Consider the following 24,539-nt stretch of genomic DNA (forward strand, 5'->3'; position numbering starts at 1 on the left):
AGAAATACAAAGTCCCGATGCTAAAAGGTGAAAAACTAAAAAGATACATTCATACACCCCCAACTTTAGCCTAACGCATCTTTCAAGTGCCATACATTTTCTGTAAATAATGTTGGTATAGCTACTTGTGACCGAAAAATGAGAATAAGATCCTAAAAGGTAAATAAAAAAATTGTAGCCTGAAATTACTGATAAATACTCAGTTGTAAAAACATCTCAAACATAAAAAATTACTGATTAACAATAATTATTGAAGGCGTAATATAAAAGGATAAAGGGGGATGGAGCAGAAGCATTAGCTGAACAAGATTGTACTTTCCTTTTTTTAATCTTCTTCTGGGAAATAGAAAGAACATCGATACCATACAAGGAAAAATTCTGAGCTTCCTAGGACGCCAAACAGCTCTCGACATGGCCACATTTGTACAGTCACGATCACTAGAAAAAAAAAACCTACCCTTCACCATTCAAATGATTTTTTTACACCCCTTTATGCTCATATATATATATTTTTTTTTATATCTCTGCAGGAGCAAAAGCATATATCACATCTGCAGCGCAGCTTGCTCGATTCTATGTATAGCCTTAAAACTACAAAATGTACAATTTCCCCAAGTACAAAAGCAACAACCTTTATTCCTGGGCTCCCTAACCAAGTTCTCTGTAAGGACTGGCGGAGCAATGACTCTAAATCTTACGCAACAGAAAAAAGATAAAGAAATGGCTGGAAAAAGATGAAGCGTAGTAGCTTCAGTCAGCTGTACAAACTCTCTGGTTCACTATCCCACCTATGCAGGCTGCGGAGACTGCCCGGCCATTCTCCTTTCTGCACAAAAAAAAAGGAAATCAATTTGCAACATCAGAACATAATATCCGACCTAAAAAAGAATCAAGAGTGGTACAAAGAACACAGAATATGCAAATAGCTTTAGAATGATTGAATGAACATATATGAGAAATGAGTCTACAGTCTGTACCTCCTGCAGCGACAAGCTTTTCTACGCGAGCAACAATATGCTTGCCGTATGTGTATTTCTTCAATGCATTCAAATGAACCTTTATTCGTGATAGGATATGCTCCCTCTTTTGATCACTGCACGTTTCCAACACCTTCTGAACAACATAGTTTGCGAATTGGTCTTTCATCATCGCCTGGATTAGTAAGAAACGAACATGATCAGTAACCAGATCTAGGCATAATTGTAGCAAAGATTAGGTTAAATATAAATGCGTATCCTTCAAGGAAATAGCCACCAATTCACAAACAAAATAACAGGAATCCAACTGCATAAAAGTTCAATATACAATAATCTGCAAGAAACAGTATAATCAAAATTTCAACTTTCAAATTTGGAATATCATCACTCATGAAAGTAATCAACCAAAACAAAGACGATAGCTATGTCTTACTGCAAATTTTCAATATAAATAACAGTTGGAAGTAAATTGTAGCTCAACCCCATCGAGCATAATTTACTCAACGGTGAATTTCAGGGGGCGGCTTGAATTCTGAGCAACTATAATATTTGGTTGATCTCCTAACCACAACCCCTTTGCTTTTTGCATGAATATTATCTTGGACTCCCTCCCTATTTACATTGTTCCTACACTTATTTCGAACACACTCCCTATAATAAAAGGAAAATCCTAGTAATCTTTACATGTAGTTAGAGCTCAAAGAATTTGAGAGAAGAGAGCAGTATGCAACATGGAAGCACGATGTGAGAAAGAAAATTGATGCTAATTGTCGTTGGAGAAATTAAATTGACAAACCTGAAGAGGCTCATTTTCATCAGTAGTGCCAAGCATCTCATTTACTAGAATTTCCCGTTCTTCTGCATTGCCAAAACTCAGGCATTTTTCGACAACATTGGAAGCAAACTTCTGCTGGCTCATTTGAACTATGTTCCCAGCTAATTCCTTGATTATAGCTGTCCGTTCATGCGGCTTCCCATGTTCCAGCACATGCTGCAAAAAAGAAGAAAAATACATTCAAAAACAGGCAACTAAGAATATCCAGGAAGCCATTAGGTGTTGAAAACCTGTAGCATCTAAGTATTAAAATGAATGCATAAGCAAACACGAAATCCAAACAAAAATGAAATGACACACATAACTTGGAAGACACCAAGAACAAAACCCAAAAGCAGGTAACAAAATCACATCTTATCCCCTTTCTTATACTTCACTACTCCCCTTTCCTCATTCTCACACACTTGATCTGATTACACTTTGGTTTGAGAATCAAGACTAAATCTCTACATTCTAGAGTTGCTTGCCATGAATAATTTGGAGATGAATTTTCTGCTTGGAGACAGGTCATCATAGGAAGAATCAATTGCAAAATAAAGAAGAAAAAGGTGCAGATTTGGAACCTGTGGAACCATCATAGGAAGAATCAATTGCAAAATAAAGAAAAAAATCCCCAGAAGGACCCTATAAAATGGAAACAAAGCCTGAAAGCCAACAGAGTTACTCTGACATTACAAGATCAGGTTAAAGAAAAGAACTAGAAGTTCATAAGGTCTAACACACCATCCCCACCCCCCGGCCTCTCACCTTCTCTCCACATATTATATCAATCTTTTTACAATCAATCCTTTCTCGGAAAAGAAAATGTCAAAACAGTCAAATTTTATGCTGCTGCAGAAGCTGAATTTAAAGGGATAAAAAACATGATCTTGTATTTCTCATGTTCATCAACTTTTTCCAAAAAAAATGCAGCACAAAAGTTTCAGCAAGACATATACTGATGACAAAGATGTGACACAATGACAGTTTAAGATTTGATTTCTCCCAAAACAAATCATAAGCAAATTTCCCCAAGATTTAGTAAGCAGGCGTTCTCGATCATTCCGCAATAACATCACACTTAATAAGCATAAATGGTTCCATAAACATATTATCTAGCACAGCATCAAATATCAAACCTCGTAATCCCTAGTTAAAGGGAAATAAATTTCTAAAAAGGCAGATGACGTGGTAAACATCTTATTGCAATCATCCACCTTAAAGTTCTATTCACTTGATCAGAGCAGAGCTACGTTACAGGAAGAAATCATCACATCTGTGTTGTCAAATAGAACATGTAAAGCATAGGAATTAAATTGCATGGATTAATGGGATAACTAACTTTTCAACTCAATACTTCCTCCATTCTTTTTAGTTAACACGTTTCTTTTTATCACGTTTGCCAATGTAAAACTTCAACCACTAATATCTTTAATGATCAATACTAAAAATTATAAAAAGTTGATAATTAGAAAATATAAAATAAAATCTAACAAGTTCTCACATGATTATATTTATATTTTATCACAAGTATAAATCACAAAATGTAGTCAAAGGCAATTTATTTTGAATAGTGTCGAAAGTCAAAACATGTCCACCAATAAAGAACGGAGATTGTATTAGTAAAGGAAGGAAAAGAAAAGGAAGAGAAGGGAAGGCAAATATAATTTTATTTCCCATTGTTCGTCTTGAGCGAAAAAAATGAAGGGAAATTTAGTTGACAAATTTTACTTTTCTCTTCCTCCGAAGTTACTCCAATTTGGAAGGAAAGGGAAGTGAAATGGGCTTTCCTTTCGTATTAGATCCCAAGAAAATTGAAACCAAACGTGAGAAATGATATCTTTCTTTTACTTTTCTATGCCTCTCTTCCAAAAAGGGCTTTAAAATTAAGAGCACAATGAGCCTGTGTTTCCAGGATACCTATCAAGTACTTGTTTGGATAGCATATTGATTAAAATTGCGATTCATCACAAGACCTAACAGAATAATAGTCAAACCAAACACTTAATAATCAGGAACTTCAAATCCATGGTCTATAATCCAGATAAAATACATGATGATGACACACCTGAACCACGTAATTTCCATACTGATCTTGGGCCAACATGCTAACTGATCCCAGAATCTCATCCATAACTTTACTCTGCGTATGTGGGTCTTTGCAGTGCTCCAAAACTCTCTATAAGCACACAAAAGCATTGGTTAAACTTAATCCACAGAAAGGTGCTTCTCTTTACTGAATCTGAAGTAGTGCGATAACTTTAGCAACCAGCTAGTTAACCTGAATCACACGGCACCCATACGGATGAGTTGAAAGAGTAACAACTTGATCAAAAAATGATTCAACTATAAACTGAATATGGTCTTCAGGTACACATTCAATGCATTTCTGGATCACATGGTTCCCATTTTGATCACGCACACATCGCATTATATTACCATCAAGCTCTTGAACCATTTTGATCTTCTGATCCAGATCAACTACTTCAATGGCCTGCCAACCAAAAAAGATTAGCACAAATCTCAAGAAAACCACCGCCTACTATGAATCTTTGGACTTACAAATCAGATAAACAAGTCACAACTCACGATGAAGTAACTGTCAAAGACATATTTGAAGTGAAAGTAATGTAAATGCTAAGCTTTCATATCAAACTACATGCAGTAAATCAGTAATCAACTAGAGAGCAGCTATGGCAGCTCTATCCCCACAACACAAAAAACATGTTTACAGTTCTTAAAATAATTTACTAAAGAAAAAAACCAGACCCTCCATCCAATTTGTATAGTCAAAAGTTTCATTTAGCCAGCCCGGTTATATTTCAAGATTCAAAACATATCAAGTCCTTAAATAAAGGAGATTGGTAATTGCTTTCATGGCTTAATTTAACAATTCAGTAACACCATAAACAAGATAGTGGGCACATGATTTTGAGCAACATATTAAAAGCTAGCCTCTAACTGTAGAAAAGTTCAAATTAATTTAAGAGAAGCAATATCAAAAAGAGGGAACCGTTATATGGTACGGATTCTTTACCGTAACACTAAAAACCAATTGACGTGAAAGGGATATAGCACAGCTTGTAGAAGCACATTAGGTTTCAAAACAACCATGGCATTGCAAATAGAATAACAAAAGTATGTATGAAACCAATACTTTAGTCATTTCAATAGAACTCCAAACAAGCAAGTCTCTGCAGAAAATATATTTCAAAACTGAAAAACAAAGAAACCCATCACAAAATCAAAACTTAAATGACATGCGAGTCAACAATACCTTCTGGATAACACGGCAACCATACATTTGTAAGCTAAGGGTCAGCACATGACCATCAAGCTTGATGGCAAGTTCTCTTCTTTGAGTATCCATTCCATGCTCAAAGAACTGCAAGTAGCAGCAGATATTTTACATTAAAACATAGAGATGCATAGTTATAGATTTAATATGCAATCAATTCTAACATGAAAAGAATGCAACTGTGCAATTCAATACCTAATTTAAAAGGAATTTCCTTAGAGACACTAGACAAGCAAGAGAAGGTAAAAGGTAACTTACCTTCTGAATCACATAATTACCGAACACGTCAGTCATTAACGAAAGAGCTTGAGGAATAATTTCTTCAAACACCATATTTTTTTCTTCTGTTGAAGCAGTTTCAAGTTTTTGCTGGATGAAACGACTTCCATACTGATCGGCACTGTTTGTATAACAAACACAATAAATAAGAAATTAAACTTGGCAAATTGAACCCAAAGGATGTATAAAAAGCACATACCTGAACTCAACAACATGGCCAGCAATTTCTGAAAGCTCAAAACACTTCGTCTTATTGCTTTTAAACTCCTCCAACAGTGAGGACCCAAAGGTGCCATCCATATGCCAAGGTCCCACGACACCACCCCCTATGTTTCTCATCGTAGAAGGATAACGCATGTTAAAGTCATTGTGCCTGATAGGGCTACCTGGACCACCAGGGGAGTTTGGAATAACCGGACTCGTTAATGGACTGCCGGGATACCCCATCCCGGCCCCATATGCATGATTTCCATAATAACCATGATTTGAACCAGCAGTTTTGTTTCCCAGAGTAGCACCATATTGTGACTTCTGAGGTGACATCACAGATCCCATATATGCCTTTTGAAGTAACTCCATGTAATACTTATCAGGAGACTGATCACTCAAAGCGGCAACCTGCGCAGCATATTCAGCAGATCTTAGATACTGAAGATACATAGCATCTGCAAGAGAAGCCTGCAGAGCATTTCCCGAAATTTGATTCCCTAACCGACCAGAATCAGGAGAAGCTGTCATATTCTGCCCAGAAGGCAAACCACCAGCCATAACTCTTGAATCCATTCCATGAACTCCCATAGCCGAAGCCGCAGCAACATTTTCCAGTAATGGAGGCAGGTTGTAGTTTCCAAGTTGGCTTCCCATGACAGGTGAGTTCAAGGAAAACCCACCCAGTCCATAATTTGCAAATGACGAGCCCGTGCCATCCATATGAGTATAATGAGGGGAAAAGCCGCCACCATTTAGAGAGGATGGAGATGATCCCTTAGAATATGGAATGCCAGTATTAAAACCAGGTTTTGGACGGTCAATCTGGGGGCTCCTCAGATCAGAGGCACCCATATTACCTCTAGCACCTGAGTGAGTAGCAGTAGGCATATGCAAATGACTAGATTCAGACTTCTTCATATATGGATGTTGCTTAACATGCTCGTGGCCGCTCGGCATATTAAACATGAAGTTATGGTTATCAGAACTGTCTTGTTCCATCTGAGATGACAAATGATTTCCATTGTCGAGATTACCATTTGCCTTGAGATTCATGCCAGACAAAGCAGCTACAAGATCAGAAGAGTCGTTCATTCCTGAGGACATGCCATTGAAAGAGTTTGGACCAGCAGCAGTCTTTTTTGATGCTCCTGCTCGTCCCTCACCAATGGGGGTTGGGCAAGGACTAGGAGCCCGAGCTATATGTTGAGGATCAGGTGTAGTGCTTCTAGACAAGGGAGTGCCCAATGCAGCAACATAGGAATATGAAGCAGGTGAAGCAAGACTCTGGGAAACAGAAGATCCCTGAACATTCGAACCTTCACGACGCAAAAGAGCCAGCTCAGCTTCAGCTGACCCTACTGTATCGACATTGTCATCAAAAGCATTGCGGCTGGCAGGACGAGAGGGGTGCCTTGAGGGAGGATTAGAACGTCCCAAATCATTCTGTTGAAATAAAATTGTAAAAACAAACAGAGTTTAGGCTAGATTGAAAACTTAAAGATAATGAAAACTTAAAGAAAGCTAGATAGGGGGAAAACAACTAAGATGACAGCAAGTAGTATGCTCATGGGTTGTGGATAGAGTAATGAAAATCGAGTTAGCTCCAGAAGCAGGCAAAAAAACGACAATTCTATCCCCAGCACTACGAACAACTAACTCTTCTAACACAAATTAAAAAAAATGTAAACATTTAACTCTGAATAATTGCAGGATTGAGCGAACAATAAAAAGCAAATAAGACATGGTCAAATGTCGCACAGTCCACAGTGCAACTTTCTCCATATACTAAGAGAGCAATAAACAATCAGCTCCCACTCAACACGGCCTAAAAGTCTGCTAAGGTTCACAAAAATTGACGATCAGCCCAAGAATATATCAAAAAGTCATACAAGATCATTATGCTGGTGATAAACAAATGAACATGCCTCAAAGTATACATTATAATCACACATAAATGCCAAATCCAATAGTTAAAGGTCAGCTAAAAGCAATACATAATACTTGGAGAGAATCAACACAGACACAAACAATAGATTGGTGGCACAGTAACGAAGAAAGAAGGACCATATTATTACCTGAAAAATTTCTGCCAGACTCTTTTGTTTAGCCCCAAGTCCAATACCTGGCAGGCCAGGGAGTCCATCCTTTCCCCAATCAGCTGAACCCTGAACTTTCGCTTTCTCAGGCTCAAACTCCCTTTCCTCTTTCTTGGAACTAAACCCAGGAGGCATCAGATAGGGTGACCTACCAGGTCCATTCTCAGTCTTATTCACTTTCCTCTTATCCCCAATTCCCCCCAACACCGAGTTCCCACCTTGAGTCCTTTGTGCATACCTCCAGTCCTCCTTGGACAAAAGGGGTGGGGGCAACCTAGGATTTAAGTTAACATTCGAATAATAATAACACATATAATCAGGATTAGACCTAATGTCATCCTCAGATACAACCCCATTGCCATTCTTATTAAGGGCAAATTCAGAAAAGGCATCAGTATTCCCAAAAAGCCCCCCTACCGCACTCAATGAACCCTCCACAGTTGGAGGGGCTGAACCACTCCGGTAAATATTGAGCTCGCGTTCGCGATCATCGACAGGGTCTTGCTGCCGCCTCTGCTCACGGAGCAACATCCCTATATCCTTCTCTAATTCATCCCCAAATGATCCCTCGTTGTTCCCACCAATCATAGGCCTTCTTCCCAATTCAGATAACATTATTACACCGAGAATAAACAACACAATATCAAAACCTGAAAATTACACCAAACCCTAGAAACCCTAATTGCATATGAAACCTGAAAACTTTCAAAAACCCTAAACACCCTAATTTTATAGAGTATTTACAACTGCACCAAGTTTTCTATTTAAAAAACCCTAATTCCCTAAAACCCCAAAATTATCAATATCAAATTATTATCAGTGATCAAACATCAATCTTTTCTTCTCCCAATTAGGTTTAAACCCAATTAATAATAATTAAAAAAAAACTGGGGAAATGAAAATATTATCTGGGAGTGGTTGATCGGACGATGATCAAGCAACAGCATACGCCATGTTTGAATACTTAAATCACACAGAATAAAAAAAAAAACCCTTCCCCAGAAAAACTGCAAAAATGAGAAATGAAAGAGAGAGAAATTTAGAGAGAGAAAATAATCGGAGAAAAGGGTTATTCAACGGCTGAGATCAATTCCGGCGGCTATTTAACAAAAGGGTTTGCCTTGCTTGCTTCCCCCTCTTCTTCTTATTACAAGAACCCCTGTTTAGGGTTTTTGTATGATGAAAGAGGACTTTTTTTTGGTGAGAGAAAATTAGGAACAAAAAGAGGAGAGAGAAAATGTATTTTTCATCAAAAAAACTAAATAAATACTGCTTCTCACCTCACCCTTTTTCTTTTTAGTAACCCTTTTTAACAAACATTTTTATTGTTGTTTGCTAATTGCTGCCATTACGATCAACTTTATACTAATTCATTGTTCTCCAAATTATTTAGGTGCAAGGTCTGGTTCTCTATGACTCTTTTTTCGGCTCTCAATATCGTACAAAATTGAGTTAATGAGTTTGTGTGTATGTTTAAGTACACTCCATTTTTTGGTAGAAAAATGAGTTCTATAAATTTGGAAAACATCAAAATATAAAGGAATAAAAGAAATGTATAAAGTAAGCTCTTCATTTCCAAAAATTAAGGTATTTGACCAAGTGATAAAGGACCGATGAAAGTGGCAAAATGCAGATAAGTGGGCTTTTTTTTGTTTATTTTTTAAAATTTATTTTACCTTTAATTTATTGCATTAAGTTTATTTAAATATTTGCCAATTCCTCACACAGCCAAAAGAAGTACCTGAAAATGCCACGTCACTGCAATAGATTCGGTGAGTTTTCATTGAAGCATGAAGCATCTATTAGTCAGAAATAAATAAATACATTAAAAAAAAAAGTTATCTGAAGTTACCAATTTACCCCTGTGTTTATAGAGTTTAGGAGTACTTTTTTTTGAGGGTTACCAAATGTTAACTTAGATTTTGCATTTGTTGTTGAAACTTCCAATCTTTTTAGGAGAAAAGTTTGGTATTTGTTGTTAATTAGTTTTGGCAATTTCCAGTAAGATATCCCTATCTACAAGTTTCTATTTTACACATTTTTTGTTAAATTTAGAAATACAACAACTGCGCTAGTGTGTATCCCTAATATACTTTATTGATGAGTTTCTTTAAATACTCCGTATAACTGGAGTAATGTAGGTCAAGAATATAAAAATCAATCCAAAGTTCACGGTCGTATGATATGTATTACCAGGGTCCGTTTTTAGCCCTGCGGCATACGAAGTATTAAATAAGATGATAAAATTGTTTTAGTTTATTAGTTTAAGATAACTTTGTAGAATTGTGGTTAATCATCCTTTGTCCCCTCGAAAAAAAAATCATCCTTTGTGGAAGTTGTGGTTTATTATGACACAAATTCTAGTTTTTTTTATCTTAATGTCTAATTTAATTATTATTATTTCTTCATATTTCTTGTCTTTTAAACTCCTACCACTAATACAAAAAAGGGCATAGAGTACTGTTGAAATACACTTTATAGGACGCCTTAGAGGCGTTCTCCAACTTAACGCGCTATAAAGTTTATAAAACGGGTAAAAGAAGCGTTTTATATAGCTAGTCATAAAGTACAGTGATAAGAGATAAGCGTCCTCTATTCCCTTCCTAAAATCAGAAAATAAAGAAGAAATATAGAACGGTTAACGTACATAACCGTCTCTTATACTCTATAATAATGCGCGCCTTCCGTACATAACCGTCCTCTATTCTTCCTGTTAAATATTGAGATACATAACACCTTGCGTACATAGGCGTATTATATACTTCCTGTTTAATATAAAAATAAAAAGCAGTTTCCTTACACAACCGTTCTATATTCTACCCTTTTTTTTATATTATAGCTGCACACGCGTCCCTAAAATAGGATATTACGATTCTAGGTCCTATATGTAAACCAAATCTTAATAGATAAAATAGAAATGATATCCACGCGATCTTTCTGAAAATAATTTCATTCAATAATAAAATAATATTGTTCATTCAATAAAAAAATCCTATTATTCATTGACAAAATATAAATGATCTACACAAGTACGGCAAAAACAAAATCCAATATCAATAAAAAAATAAAAAAATAAAAAAATTGTAGCGGAAGAGCTTTGGTAGAATGGTAGCAGCAACAACGTATTGGGGATTGTATAGCAGCAGCAACTGGGGATGGTGTAGCAGCAACAATAGCAGCTTCTGAAGCAAGAACAACTTCTGCAGCAACAACAGCTTCTGCAGCAACAGTAGGGACAATATCGGTGCAATTGTCTACTGGTGGTAGACTAGCTTGGCAGTTCGTCTGCAGGAATGAACTGAGGTAATTAACCATCTCCTTGATCTAGCTTAAGTCACACTAGATCATCGTCAAAAAGGATATCAAATATACTAATTAGTAATTACTAAACCTAACATAAGATAGAAAATGCACCTTAAGATGAATGGAGTTTTCAATTTTGATGGGACTGTATCACCAAAAAGGCTGGCCTCATCTGCCATCCTATACAAGACTCTTCGCACAATCTCACCCAAGTACATTCCTGATATCATTTTCTCAAATATCTGTCACAATATGTGGATATTGTTTAGAGTTTGTAAGATAAAAGGAATACGCAGATTTGAGGGTCACGAGAGAAATAAAGAGGACAGAAAAAAAAGAGGATAAATTTGGAACGTTGAGGGGGAAACAAAGAATCAAGGATAGCAGAAAAGAACTCACCATCTCCCCTGATTTGGGAAAAGGACCATGCCAATATGCCACTTGTGAATTTCACTAGCACGTTCGACATAAGCTGCGTTTATTCCAGTACCCAATATAACAGCAGCAATTACATCTTTATGGTACCTACCTCTAGCTAGGGTTCCAACTGTATCGTTGACCTGAACCATTATAGAAGGTAAAAAGATATCAAATATACTGTAAGTTAAAAACATCTACTTATAGAGGAGAAAGTAAAAACTAAAAGAGAAAGGACCATCACAATTTTGTTCAAGCAAAGAACTCTTTACAAAAAGAACAAGACTACAATGATTGATTGCTAGGATATAATCTAATCACCAGAAAAAATAGCAAGTACTCGTATTAGTCCACTACAGGCAACCATGCCTCCAAACACATCTCAAAGCACAACTTGAATAAGTACAATAATCATAACATGAATTTACCATAACTTATCTGTTATTTGTAAATGTTAACCTGAACCCAAATAATTCACAATAATAGAAAATTTAAGGCAACTAACCATTGGAGAAGCGTAAAAAACAAAGGAGGTCGTGATTTACCAATGTGAGTTTTGTTTTATCAGCAGAAAATATCACTTGCTGTAAATTTAAGAAAGAAAAATCAGATTGAAATTTTGGGTACACGATCATATTCAGGCATGAGAGCGCCCACTAAGGCATGGCCGGCCTCTACACAAAAAGGAAAGCTTAAAACAGTTACAACCTATAGGTTAGCACTATCAGGCGAGAAGTTTACTAGGCTTGATCATCTTATCTTAACCCATCATGATATGCTACTAAATGCTTCGTCTCCTCGGAAACATCTGCGTTTTTCTTCTCTGGACCAACAATGTTCTCTCCGAGCACATTATTCTCATCACTGTAAATAGCAAGAATGCAAATTACAATGATCCTAGCACATTGCAGTATTAGAACCTGGGAGCAACCAACATTGTAATTTGTAAACATCATATTAACCTCAACAAGACAACCACCTTTATAACAGACCACCTCAACTCAAGGCAAGGGCAGAAAAAGGGTTATGAGGATTGGATACGTGCATTCCCTTTCATCAACCAAACTGGTTACTTTCCCCCCTAACACATTTTGTATAATAACCAGGTGTCTTAATTGAAACAGATGAAAACAACTAGGTGCCTTAATTGAAACAGATGAAAACAAAAGACAAATAAATCCCACCTTTAGGTTTACAGAACTAATTTGACAGGAGTTTGTAAAATGAAAAATGCAGATTCAAAATCCCTTGTGAACCTCAAGGCTACAGTTTCATCTATAAGCATAGTTATGGTAAAATGACAAGCTTGCATCATCATCATCATCTACACAAACTAATTTTCGTAATATGTTGCTAGAATTACACAAATTTCTTCGTTAATGCCTAAAACTTCAGATAAACAAATCATCTGATCAAATATAAAATTTATTCCAAAAAAGTATTTCCCCTTCCTCCTCTTTCTTTCTTTAACTGGGAATTTCAATATAACTCGACTTAAATCATATTAACTTAAAACAAAATCAGTTTAAAGGACTTAGTTTATCAGATTTATTCGGCAAAAAATCATGAATTGTTCGGCTTAATTATTAATCAAGCATCAATGATTCGATCTAAAACTTGAATGAAAGTTTCTTCCACATATAAAATTCCATACTTTGACATTGCAATTTGATAATTAACAATATTCATAATCCCTAGGGTTATTAGTTGAAGGATAAATATGCAGAACAAAATTAAGGATACCAACCTTAAAATTTGGAGTGGTGGGGAGTCGATCGGCGTTCACCGGATGTTGAAAAGGAGCGGCGGCGGTATTGCAGTACGGCAGTACAGCGGCACAGCGAGGGAGAACGGGTAGTGGTGCACGGTTTTGGGATTTGGTTTTGCGGGAGATGGATTTTGGGGTTTGTATTATGTGAAACACTAGTAATACGAGTAGTTGAGTTTTACTGATTCGAGTTTCATTTGTATTTGGTTTTGGGTTAACCCTAAAATTTAAATTTTTGTTCAGTTAATTAGATTTGGTTTTAATTTCATTCTGCCGTCAAGGTTGATAGTACGCATCTATCATTACCGCTTTATATGTTATTAGTCGTATATATGTATTTATTTATTTTAATTTTTTTTTTATCATGGTAAAAAATACGAAACTGTTAAGTAAGGCAAGCGCTCTATATTCTTTTTCCATGGAACAGTTATCAGGGAAATGCGTTCTATATTCTCCTGAGAAACGCCTACCACACTTAAGCGTTCTCTATTCAGTGTCACTTATTCTAACTTTTTTAGTAGTGTACCGTGGTAATATGACTCCATGGAAGAACATTATTGAATAAATACATACTGTTCCGGTGTTGTAAAGATGGAAACAATGGGCTTCGAATAAAGGCCCTTTCGTATGTGTTGAAGATCTTGCTTGCTTGAATGAGTCGAGTCCGAATTCACCTGCACAAGAGCAAAGTCACTAGCCTCGGGGGTGTTTCCGAGGAAAGCCCCTCCGATGCCTAAGTAAGAACGATGCTCGGATTCTAGAGAGAAGTTCTCTAGAAGAGTAGTCTTAAGGTGATAAATTGGACGTACCTTAAGGTGTGAGCCTTGGTGGCCTATTTATAGTGTTTGCATAATAAATGCCCATAGGTTATTTATTGCTATTGGGCCTTGGGCCTTAATGGATGGCTGAATAGCCATAATGGTGAGGTTTGATGCTGTTGTTTAGAGCCATTGGGTTTTGGACTTAGTGGCCCAATTGAATATCAATTGGGAGCCCAAACAACATGCCCCCCAGACCCGGTCCATTTAGAATTAAATGGGTGGGTTTTCCAGTTGTCAGAAGTCCAAAAGTTCCCTCTCTTTTTTTGAAAAGGGATGATTTGCATTGATGACAAGTGTTGGGACTTGTATTGTGTCGTGGAGATCGTGGGTTTGAAAAGAAGTTGATGCGCCTCCTTTTTTTTTCTATAAATACTGGGCGCTTAGCTCTCTTCAAACTTTACTTTCTCTCTATTTCAAACACATTTCCTCTCTTTTTCTGGCGATCGCAGTTTTCGAGTTTCTTCAGATCTACGGAATTCGGTCAGTTCTGGACTTCGGGAACTTGTGTCGTTCGCTTTGTCGGCGAATTCCGCTTCGGAAAAAGGTAACTTGTTTCTGAATTTTCCTTACTTTTTCGCTCTTTCCTCTACTCCTCAATCTAAACCCTAGACTGAGAATTCGCGATCATGGCAAAGAATAAAGGAAAAAGTAAGTTCGTCGTTGGTTCTTCTAGTGAGAGGGAGGATGTGCCCTCGGGAAGGGTACAAAAGAATTCAAGGGGTGGACCCTCGGAGAGGCCGGTGGAGAAACGTTCGACTGGTTGGGATGCTTCCAAAGATGGTGCTGTTGGCGGGTCTGGTGTGTCTGAACGTGCTACTTCTGGTAAGAAAGCTGGTTCTTCGGGTGTACGCCGTTCTTACCCTGAATTTCCAGTTCATTGGACTGAAGCTGATCCGAAGGGCAAGTATGCCCCGATCTTGCATGAGACCACCAAGATCGATGGTCCGTTGGAGAAATCGGTCAGTGGTGACTGGTTGGTGGAGGCGAAGCTGGGGAACTACCATCGGAGGGCCGAGGAGCTATACGGAATCCAGCACGCCTTGGGGTACTGGTGTGAGCTTCCCGATCAGGAGCGTCCTCGGGTGACTCATCCGCCGAGGGGGTTCATCTCTGTGTACACTCATCACTTGGAGAACGGTCTCCGTTTTCCCTTGGATCCATTCATTTCCGAGCTCCTGGTGTCGTACAACATCAGTTTGGCCCAACTTACACCCAAATCTATGAGGCACATCATCGGATTTAGATGGGTGTGCGACTTTGTTAACTTTCCCTGCTCTGTCGCCGTTTTTCGGGATCTCCACGATCTGTCTTTCAACCATGCTTCCAAGGGTGATGGGTATGGTTGGTGGACCATCATCAACAAAAAGTCCCGAAGGAGAGGGGAGCCGAACTATATTACGGCATACCCTTACCTCAGTTCTGACCATAATTGGAAGACGGAGTGGTTGCTTGTTCGCGTGCCGACGGATCCGAAGCATCCCAATTTTTATCGCCCTCCGAAGTGGTTTGTGACTCCTGATCCTGATATGGGAGGCGTGGCTGCTCCGGATCGGAACCATCACCACTACGTGGATCTCCTCCAGTGGTTTTTGGCTCGGGAGGATAACTATAAACTGCCGTCTAGCTGGCTCCCGAACCTCAACTACATCTTGCGGGAGGACATTCTTGCTGTCGCCGGTCTCAGCAGGATTTTTGACAGGAGTAGGTGTCTTTCGGCTGGGACCGTGTTTCAGTGAGTTTGTCCTCCTCTCCCGAAGCTGTTCCAATGAAGGTCGTGCTTCCTGATTTGAGGACAACTTCAGATCCGGTGAGTGTTTCTATAGGCTCGGTTTTTGTTTGTCTTTTCTTTCTCTTTGGTTGGTCGTCGGCTAACGTCTTGATCCTGGACCATCTTTCTAGGGTCCTGGGACTGACGCTGTGCCGCGTGCCGTTCCTTCGGTTTCATCTCCGGCTCGGATAGATATCTCTTTATCTAGGAACCGGGTACTTCACCTTTTTTCTTTATTTCCTCCTTTGTCTTCCTCTAAATTTATTGACCCTTGGTCTCCCTTTTTAGGATCAAAGGAAAAGGAAGGGTAGCACTCTTTTGAGGTCTTCCGCGCATCCGAAGAAGGCGAAGGTTTCTCAGTCCTCGGAGAAGGTATTTGCTCTGACTTGGAGGTTTTCTTGTAGTCCGTCTTTCCCTTTTTCGAAGCTGATCTTTGAACGCTTGTTTTGTAGGAAACGGTTTCGGAAGACATGCCTCCTCCCAAGAATCTCCTTCACTTCATGCCCTTGCCGGGGCAGAAGTTAAAGAGTGTGGTGGTTGCGGAACCGCCGCCCGTGGATCAACCGTTGGCCGAGGAAGATACCATCCCCTCTCCGCTGAAGCCGTCTACTACTTTAGGGATCGAGATCCAGGATATCACCAAGGTGATGGAGGCGATTGAAGCCGACTTTGTTCCTAGCTCGGATGCCCCTATCGTGGCCGAGGAGAAGAAGGAATCTGCTGACGTTTCTCTCGAAAGAGAGAGAAGTCCAGATAAGGAGATGGTGGATCTCACAGGCCCCGATGTTGAGGTTCCCGAGGCTGAGAAGGATGTTCCCTCTGCTGAGGAGGAGCAGCCCGAACAGGGTTTGACGAGGAAGAGGCGCCACTCGACTTTGGGTTCTACTTCGACCTCGGCCCTGGATAGATTGATCCATGCTGACCCTTGCTCGGATGTTCCGCTGAAGCGGATCCCCGAGGAAGTAAGGGAGGCGATGGCTCGATATGCTAGGGCTCCGGTTTTGGGAGAGAATCCCATGGCTCACGTGGGATCTTTGGTGGGTCCCGAAGCTGCTCGGGAGAATCTTCTTCGGGCCAACCCGCAGTGGAGGGTTCCTGGAGCTGAAGAGAGGAACCCGGCTATGATGGCCCAGTACTACCTGAATGAGGTAAGTGTTGGATTTTCTCTTTGAGTTGTGTTTTTGTTTTATGTTTTTCCTACTTCTGCTCATCTTTCCTTCGCTCCCAGGCTGTTTTCTGGTCCTCGTTCGCTTCCGAGTGCAGCTCGGTTGAGGAGAGACAACTGAGGAGATATCAGGAGGCTTATGCTCGTGATATTCCTATCTTGGACCAGAAGGCTGGGCAGCTCTTCTCCGAGCTTGTGGAGGTCAAGCAGCTGTACCTTCAGTACAGTCGTGAGGCTAGAGCTTCTGCTGAGCAGATCGGAGCCGAAGTTGGAAAGCTCACCTTCCGAGTCGAAGAGGATGCTGAAAAAATAGCTTCCTTCGACAAGGAGAGGAAAGATATGGCCGCCAAGTTTGCGAGCGAACTTGAAGAAAAAGACAGACTTCTCGAGGAGATGACGTCTAAATTTGAGGCGGCCGTTAAGTAGAGCCAGGATGCGGAGGCGAGGCTTCAGCAGTTTGTCAAGCATCGGGAGATTATTCAGAACCAAGCTGACAAGGTGCCTGTTCTCCAGCTGAAGATCCGAGAGAAGGATGCGGCCATTCGGAAGTTGGAGCAAGAGCGAGTTGACCTCTACACTGCTGATCAGTGTAGAGAGCAGTATTGGAATGGCATCCTGGGTGCTCGGCGCATGTTTGCGAAGCATATGCCTCATTTCCCTTGGAATGAGAAAGTTCCTCTCTGGATGCGGGCCCAGGATCACTTGGTGGAGTGCCAAGCTGATCAAGATGAAGCTGAAGCTGAACGCCAAGCTGCTCTTGCAGAGGCTCGGGCTCAGAAGGCGAATTCCGAAGGTGACACTACTGCTGGGGGTTCTTCGAAGGATGCTCCCCTAGGGGCTGCTCCTGAGACTCCCAAGAGTTAGGGATTCGGGCAGTCGTCTTCTTCAGAGTCGGTCGGTTCCAGTTGAGGACTTCCGAATGTGTGCTTGCCTTTCCCCCTTTTGCCTCGGCGCTGCGTTGTACTTGTTTCTTTTTGCTTTCTTAGTACTTCGGTAGGCCGGTATTGTCTGTTGATGGCTGCCGATTTTAACTGTTTCATTTTGTTTTCAATTTTTGAGGGTCCTCGGGTATGTACCGAGCTGTTTGATGTATTTGTACTTCCCCCAAATATTGAATGAAAAATGAATGTTTGTTACTTGGCTGCCTCTTTTCAATTTTTTGCACTTCCGAAGTTTTAAGTCTTTGAATCCGTAGATTTTCGAGCTCTTCTTTTTATAGACTTGCTAAGAAACCCTTTGATTTTGCGAGTTCTTCAAATCCGTAGATCTGTTAAGAGACTCTTTAATTTTGCGAGTTCTTCAAATCCGTAGATCTGCTAAGAGACTCTTTAATTTTGCGAGTTCTTCAAATCCGTAGATCTGCTAAGAGACTCTTTAATTTTGCGAGTTCTTCAAATCCGTAGATCTGCTAAGAGACTCTTTAATTTCCAGACTCTTCAAATCCGTCGATCTGCTCAGAGGTCTGGATTGTTCTTCCGATCTCTTGTGGTTCGGAAACCTGGGCAAGAGATCGCTAGTCTGCCTCTTAGTTATGACTTTGGCGATCCGTGGATCTGAGCCGAAGTTTTATAACTTGATTCGAGCGACTGTTTGTTGCGAACAAGGTTTATCTGGGTATCGCAAATCCGAGGATTCTGGACGATTCCCCGAAGTGTATGATTTGGTCATTTCTTGCATTTTATCAAGGAATGGGCAAAGTCAACCTGCTTTTAGTCTCGGATTGATCAGATCCGAGGCTGCATGTATATATAAAGGGACAATGAATTTGAAATATAAAGATAGGTTTAATGAAACACATGGTGCCAAACGGCTTTCCTCTTCTCATTAAACAACTTACTTGGTTTACAGACAGAGATCATACAAAATATTTCTTGAGAACATCGGTATTCCAATGGTTCTTCAAGATTGTTCCATCTAACTGTTTCAGCATAAACGTGCCTGGCCTTTTTTCGGAATGGATGATGTATGGTCCTTCCCAGGTGGCTGAGAGTTTGCCATGGATCCGTCCTTTCTGAACCGAGGCGGCGTTTCTGAGTACTAGATCACCGACTTTTAGGGGTCTGGCGTTGACTCTTCGATTGTAATGCTTGTTGACCCTCTGCAAATAAGCTGCGTTGAGTGTCCTCGCATCGTTCCGAGCTTCGTCTAGTAGGTCGAGAGCTTCGGACAGAAGTTGGTTGTTGCTTTCTCCTTGGAGTCCATCATACCTGTTGTATGCCTGGATCCTCAAGCTTTCTGTTCCGATTTCCACAGGGATGACAGCTTCGGATCCGTATACAAGGTGGGACGGTGTTTGCCCAGTAGCTTCTTTCTCGGTGGTCCGAAGGGACCATAGCGTTCCGGGTAGCTCTTCTAACCACTTGTTTTTGTTATCCTCGACTCTTTTCTTGAGTGCGTTGAGGATGAGTTTGTTAGCAGCTTCGACTTGCCCGTTGCTTTGTGGGTGGCAAACTGCTGAGTAAGCTAGGTGTATGCCGAACTGTTTGCACCACTTTTGTAGCGGGGTGTTGTCGAACTGTTTCCCGTGGTCGAAGACCATCAGTCTTGGTATGCCGAACCTTGTGATGATGTTCTGCCATATGAACTTGCGGACCTGAGGTTCGGTGGTGGAGGAGACAGCTTCAGCTTCGATCCATTTGCTAAAATAGTCGACTCCTACAATCAACCACTTCTTCTGGTTCGTAGCTGAGGGGAAGGGACCAATGATGTCTAACCCCCATTGTGCGAATGGTAAGGGATACAGTGTTGATTGTAAGGTTTGAGCTGGTTGATGGATAGCTGGTGCGAACTTTTGGCATTTCTCGCATTTCCTTGCCATCTGCTTTGCCTCGGAAACCATAGTGGGCCACCAGTATCCGGCCCGAAGGGCTTTGTGTGCCAATGTCCTGCCTCCGATGTGGTTTCCGCATATCCCGAGGTGGATTTCTCTTAGGATATAGTCAGCGTCTGTTGGACCCACACATTTTAGCAGTGGAGCGGAGAATGATTTCCTCATGAGCTCTCCTTCGGCGCTGATGATGAACCACTTGTTGAATCTTTTCAGCTTTCTCGCCTGTAGCTTATCTTCGGGAAGTTCTCCCCTTTCTTTGTATGCAATTACTGCGTCCATCCAGCTGGGTTCGGTACGTAAACTGCATACTGTGGTGGGTAGCAAGTCAATGCTTCTTTCTTGGTGAACTTCCACGTGGACCGACCTGTTTAGGTCGATGAGTGTTGAGCTTGCGAGTTTTGACAGTGCGTCTGCTTGCGTGTTTTGTCCTCGGGGGATGAGAATGACTTCAAAGGATCTTAACTTTGACGTTAAGGATTTAATTTTTGCTAAGTAAGCTGTCATGCTGGGCCACTTGGCCTCATACTCCCCTCGGATCTGGTTGGCTACAAGCTGGGAATCAGTTTTGAGGCAAACATGCTCGGCCTCCAGGGATAAGCAAAGCTCTATCCCTGCGATTGCGGCCTCATATTCGGCCTCGTTGTTAGTTGCTTTGAATCCGAACTTCAATGCATACTCTATGCTTTTCCCCGTTGGGGGGATTAGTACAACTCCTGCTCCTGAGCCGTTTACTGTGGAAGATCCGTCAGTGAAGACCTCCCAAGTGCTTTTCGTATCATCCAGCATTTCCTGGTATGAGCACTCGGCCAAGAAGTCTTCCAACGCCTGTGCTTTGATGGCGGTCCTCGGCTGATATTTGATGCCGAACTCTGATAGTTCGAAGGCCCAGGCAGCCAATCTTCCTGACCTCTCTATTTTGTCGAGTACTTTCTCGAGCGGTTGGTCAATTAGTACTGTGATCTGGTGGGAGTCGAAGTATGGCCTCAGTTTTCGTGCAGCTACCACCACTGCATATGCAACTTTCTCGATGAGCGGGTACCGAGTTTCGGCCCCTGTGAGTGTTCGGCTGGTGAAGTAGATTGGCTGTTGCTTCTTCTCTTCTTCCCGAAGAAGCACTGCGCTGACGGTTCCAGGGCTGACTGCGACATATAGGTACAGGGTTTCCCCCTCCTTTGGTCTGGCCAGTGTCGGCAGTTGAGCTAGGTGGGCTCTGAGTTGCTGAAAAGCCTCTTTTTGCTCCTGCTCCCATATCAGTTCGGGATCCACCTTCCTCGGGACCCCCTTTTTCTTGACTGGTTCTGCTTCTCCCCCGGGGAGGCTCTTTGGTTTTAGTGCTTTGAAGAAAGGGGCTCCCTTGTCCGAGGCTTTTGATATGAACCTTGTTAGTGCGGCTAACCTGCCGGTTAGCCTCTGCACGTCTCTCTTGGTCCTCGGCTCGGGTAAATCCAACGCCGCTTGGACTTTGTCCGGGTTCGCATCGATTCCTCTTTCGCTCACCATGAATCCGAGGAACTTCCCTGACTTCACCCTGAAGACACATTTTTTTGGGTTCAGCTTCATGCTGTATTTCCTCAGATTTCCGAAGGTCTCTGCCAAGTCTTTGACATGGTCTTCCTCCTTGATGCTTTTTACGATGGAGTCATCCACATAGACCTCGACGTTCCTCCCTTTCTGGTCGGCGAAGACGTGATCAACTAGCCTCTGGTAGGTAGCGCCGACATTTTTCAAGCCGAAGGGCATCATTTTGTAGTTGAACACTCCTGCGCTCGTGATGAATGCTGTCTTTGCCCTGTCGTCGGGGTGCATGAACACTTGATGGTAGCCTGAAAAGGCATCCATGAAGCTGAGCAGTGCATGGCCGCTGGTGGAGTCAACCAATTGATCTATCCTTGGCAGGGGATAACAGTCTTTGGGGCAGGCTCGGTTCAGATCTGTGAAATCCACGCACATTCGCCAAGAGTCGTTTGCTTTCTTGACCATCACCACGTTGGCCAACCATTTTGGGTACATGCATGGCTCGATGAATCCGGCTTCCTGCAACTTTTTCACCTCTTCGGCGATGGCTCTGTTTTTCTCCGAGGAGTAATTCCTCTTCTTTTGTTTGATTGGCCGAGCTTCAGCGTTGACGTCCAGCTCCGAGGAGTAATTCCTCTTCTTTTGTTTGAAGAAAATGGTGCCTCCCACGGAGATTTTCAAGACGGACTTTGAAGTTAAAGCTTCAAGATGAAGTCGGGCCATACTAGATCACATTTATCTTATGCATGCTTTAAGTTATTTATTGCTTTAAATATGTCTTAATTATGCATAAGATTGTGGCTTGATTATGTTGCATGATTAAGGATTTTAGTTCACTTAAAATCTAACCAACATAGTAAGAGCCTTAAGTTCCAAACTTAAAATTGAGTTAAAAGGTGCCATGCCAAAATATACACTTGCTTGGATATCCTTTACATCAATCTAGTAATAGTTTTCGCTCAGCGAGGTGTTACTTATTGGTCCTAAAGGGGCAAGGTACACAAATAATTGTGAGTACATGTTAGTTTTGGTGAAACTCAACGATATAAGTAAGGAGTCCTTTTATGTCGTGGCAAAATCGATAGGTTTACCTAATAAGTTCTTAGACGTGCCTATCAACCAAGAATAGTTTCTAGACTATTAGCAAAAGGTTTTTGCTTACCTAAGATGTTTTAGGATTAAGTCGACAAACTGTGCTTAGTTCTTCAATGATTTTAGGATCTTGGAATCATTTTATTCACACCTGCCGGAACAATAAATTTGAATAAAATGCTAATAACTTGTTGAAATTGCATGATTGCTTTAATTTTCAAGTTATTATTCATGATAAATGTTTAGACTTTGCATGCTTCAATGTATGTTTTAATTATTGTTTATAATTAAATATCTTGCACTGCAATAAATCCTTTTAGAAAGGTAACAGTAAATTTCCTCGATTGGTAGTGGATCCAAGAACGATTCACGGAAATGAGAGAAAGTGAGCAATTTAAAATGTACGTTTCTTATAGCGACTTTTATGGTTGTTTTCGAGTATCAAATTCGAATGGCAAACCAATTGGTGCTTGTGAATTCAAAATACACTGTAGTTTTGAGATCATAAAGCATTGAGTTTAATACGCTCAGCTTTACCAATGGTTAATAACCTAATATCTTTGTCCATTTAATTCTCGAATGAGTCTAGTCCCTAGACATTCGAATAGATCGATGCTTAGAGAACTTTAGAAGCTTCTAGTAAGATCATCTAGTTGAAACAAAATATTCAACATAAATTAAAATGGTAAAGAACCTTGTTGGTGACATTGGACATGTCTAACAAAGTATAAAAGTCAACACTAAAGAATTTAATAAGACTATAAGAAAGGGTACAAGAAATAGGAAAACAAAGGAACAAATGAAAAGAATTTACAATTCCGTTTCTACCTAAAAGTTAATGTTTAAAGAGAAGTGACCTAGCAATCAAACTTCCTTGGTATCGTATACCGCTTGAGGTTCTTACTTCGGTAATAACTCAAACAATGGAAGCTAGGATACACTAATGACCTACAAGTGGGAAATGAAGCATGGCAATGCTACATTAGTTGTAGGGTCATCTAGTTTGTTTTGAGTCCTTTCAAAGGCTGGAACTTAATGGCTATTTTGTTCCATAATAAGCATACCTAAATTTCTGCTTCAAACACAGAAAGACTCACATTCAGAAGAACAAAAACAATGCTTGTTTGTTTGTTTATTTGAATGAAATGGTCAATTACAGGTTGAGTCAATATGCTTGATTAAAACAAACAACTCTTTAAAGAACTTTACTAGGTTCAAATCAACCCCTTGATTTAAGTTCCACTAATCTTTGGCATTGTTGCTTAGACCATATCAATAAGTTAACATTCAAAAGCTCTATTTTGATGGACTTTTGAAAGTTTATTGATTTCTAAATCAATTTAAGACAACTAGTCTTACTTGTTGAAAGTAACAAAGAATATGAACTATTGTTAGAACGCCTAGACGATAGAGTTCAAAGCTAAAGAAAGGTTTTATGACTTTATTATTTCACATGGATTTGAGTGAATATAGGTTTATTTACTCAAATGTGATATAAGTTGAATCTGTTTGGCTAGTTCAAAGATTCAGAAGTATAAAATCCACTTGGCAAGAAATCATAAAGATCTAGGTTAGATCATGTTGATGATTACTTGAGACCAAATATGATCATCAATGATTGTGTGTTGTAATTTCACAATCTAGCTCCATAAGATATGGCATATCTACGTTGGAAGAATCGAAGTCAATTAGTACTTGATTCGATCAATGATGGATCATAAAGACTTTTCCTATAATTTCTAAAACAAAATGCTCAACTACCACCAAACTAAACCAAATTCGTCAAAGCTATTGAAAAGTAATTTCAGAATAACTTTTCATAAAATATATCTAGAAAGTTCCTAAACTCAGTGGGAGCTTAGTGTTTGTCATTCGACAAACTAAGGCCCAAGTATAGATATATGTTTCATTGTGATTTATTCAAATGAGACACAAGGGTATTGTTTCTACCACGAATTTTTGAGAACATAATGTTTGTTTGCTCGAAATAATGTCCTTTTGGAGATTCGTTTCCAAAATGACAAGTGGGAGAAAATAGACCTCGAAAGTCTTCGAGGCGAACAACAAACATAAACGGATATTCCGGAGGCTTTTCGAAGTGCTTCAGAAAATCCGAACTTATTCTTTAAGGACTTTAGAAGTGGCTTTAAAGAATAGACATCTCTTAGAAGACTTTACAAGTGCTT

General features: G+C 40.1%; 1 protein-coding gene across 1 annotated transcript; it reads right to left on the reverse strand.

Annotated features, from left to right (window-relative positions):
* Positions 1 to 300: 300 nt before the first annotated feature.
* On the reverse strand, positions 301 to 8,967 carry LOC110787694 (pumilio homolog 2). Its single transcript, XM_021992336.2, has 9 exons — positions 7,654 to 8,967; positions 5,568 to 7,021; positions 5,348 to 5,489; positions 5,069 to 5,176; positions 4,073 to 4,285; positions 3,860 to 3,970; positions 1,774 to 1,968; positions 978 to 1,152; positions 301 to 826 (listed from the first exon to the last, which is right to left on the reverse strand). The coding sequence occupies exons 1-9, from the start codon at positions 8,287 to 8,289 to the stop codon at positions 789 to 791; spliced, it is 3,072 nt and encodes a 1,023-aa protein (XP_021848028.2). The 5' UTR covers positions 8,290 to 8,967; the 3' UTR covers positions 301 to 788.
* Positions 8,968 to 24,539: the final 15,572 nt, after the last annotated feature.

Source organism: Spinacia oleracea, chromosome 6 (genome assembly GCF_020520425.1).
Source record: "Spinacia oleracea cultivar Varoflay chromosome 6, BTI_SOV_V1, whole genome shotgun sequence".
NCBI lineage: Eukaryota > Viridiplantae > Streptophyta > Magnoliopsida > Caryophyllales > Amaranthaceae > Spinacia > Spinacia oleracea.

Excerpts from the sequence above, each read along its gene's own strand:
- LOC110787694 (XM_021992336.2), bottom strand. The coding sequence starts at position 8,289 with ATGTTATCTGAATTGGGAAGAAGGCCTATGATTGGTGGGAACAACGAG. Across the intron at positions 5,177-5,347 it reads GTAATTATGTGATTCAGAAG|TTCTTTGAGCATGGAATGGA; the intron begins GTAAGTTACCTT and ends TGCTACTTGCAG. Across the intron at positions 827-977 it reads AAAGCTTGTCGCTGCAGGAG|AAAGGAGAATGGCCGGGCAG; the intron begins GTACAGACTGTA and ends TTTTTTGTGCAG.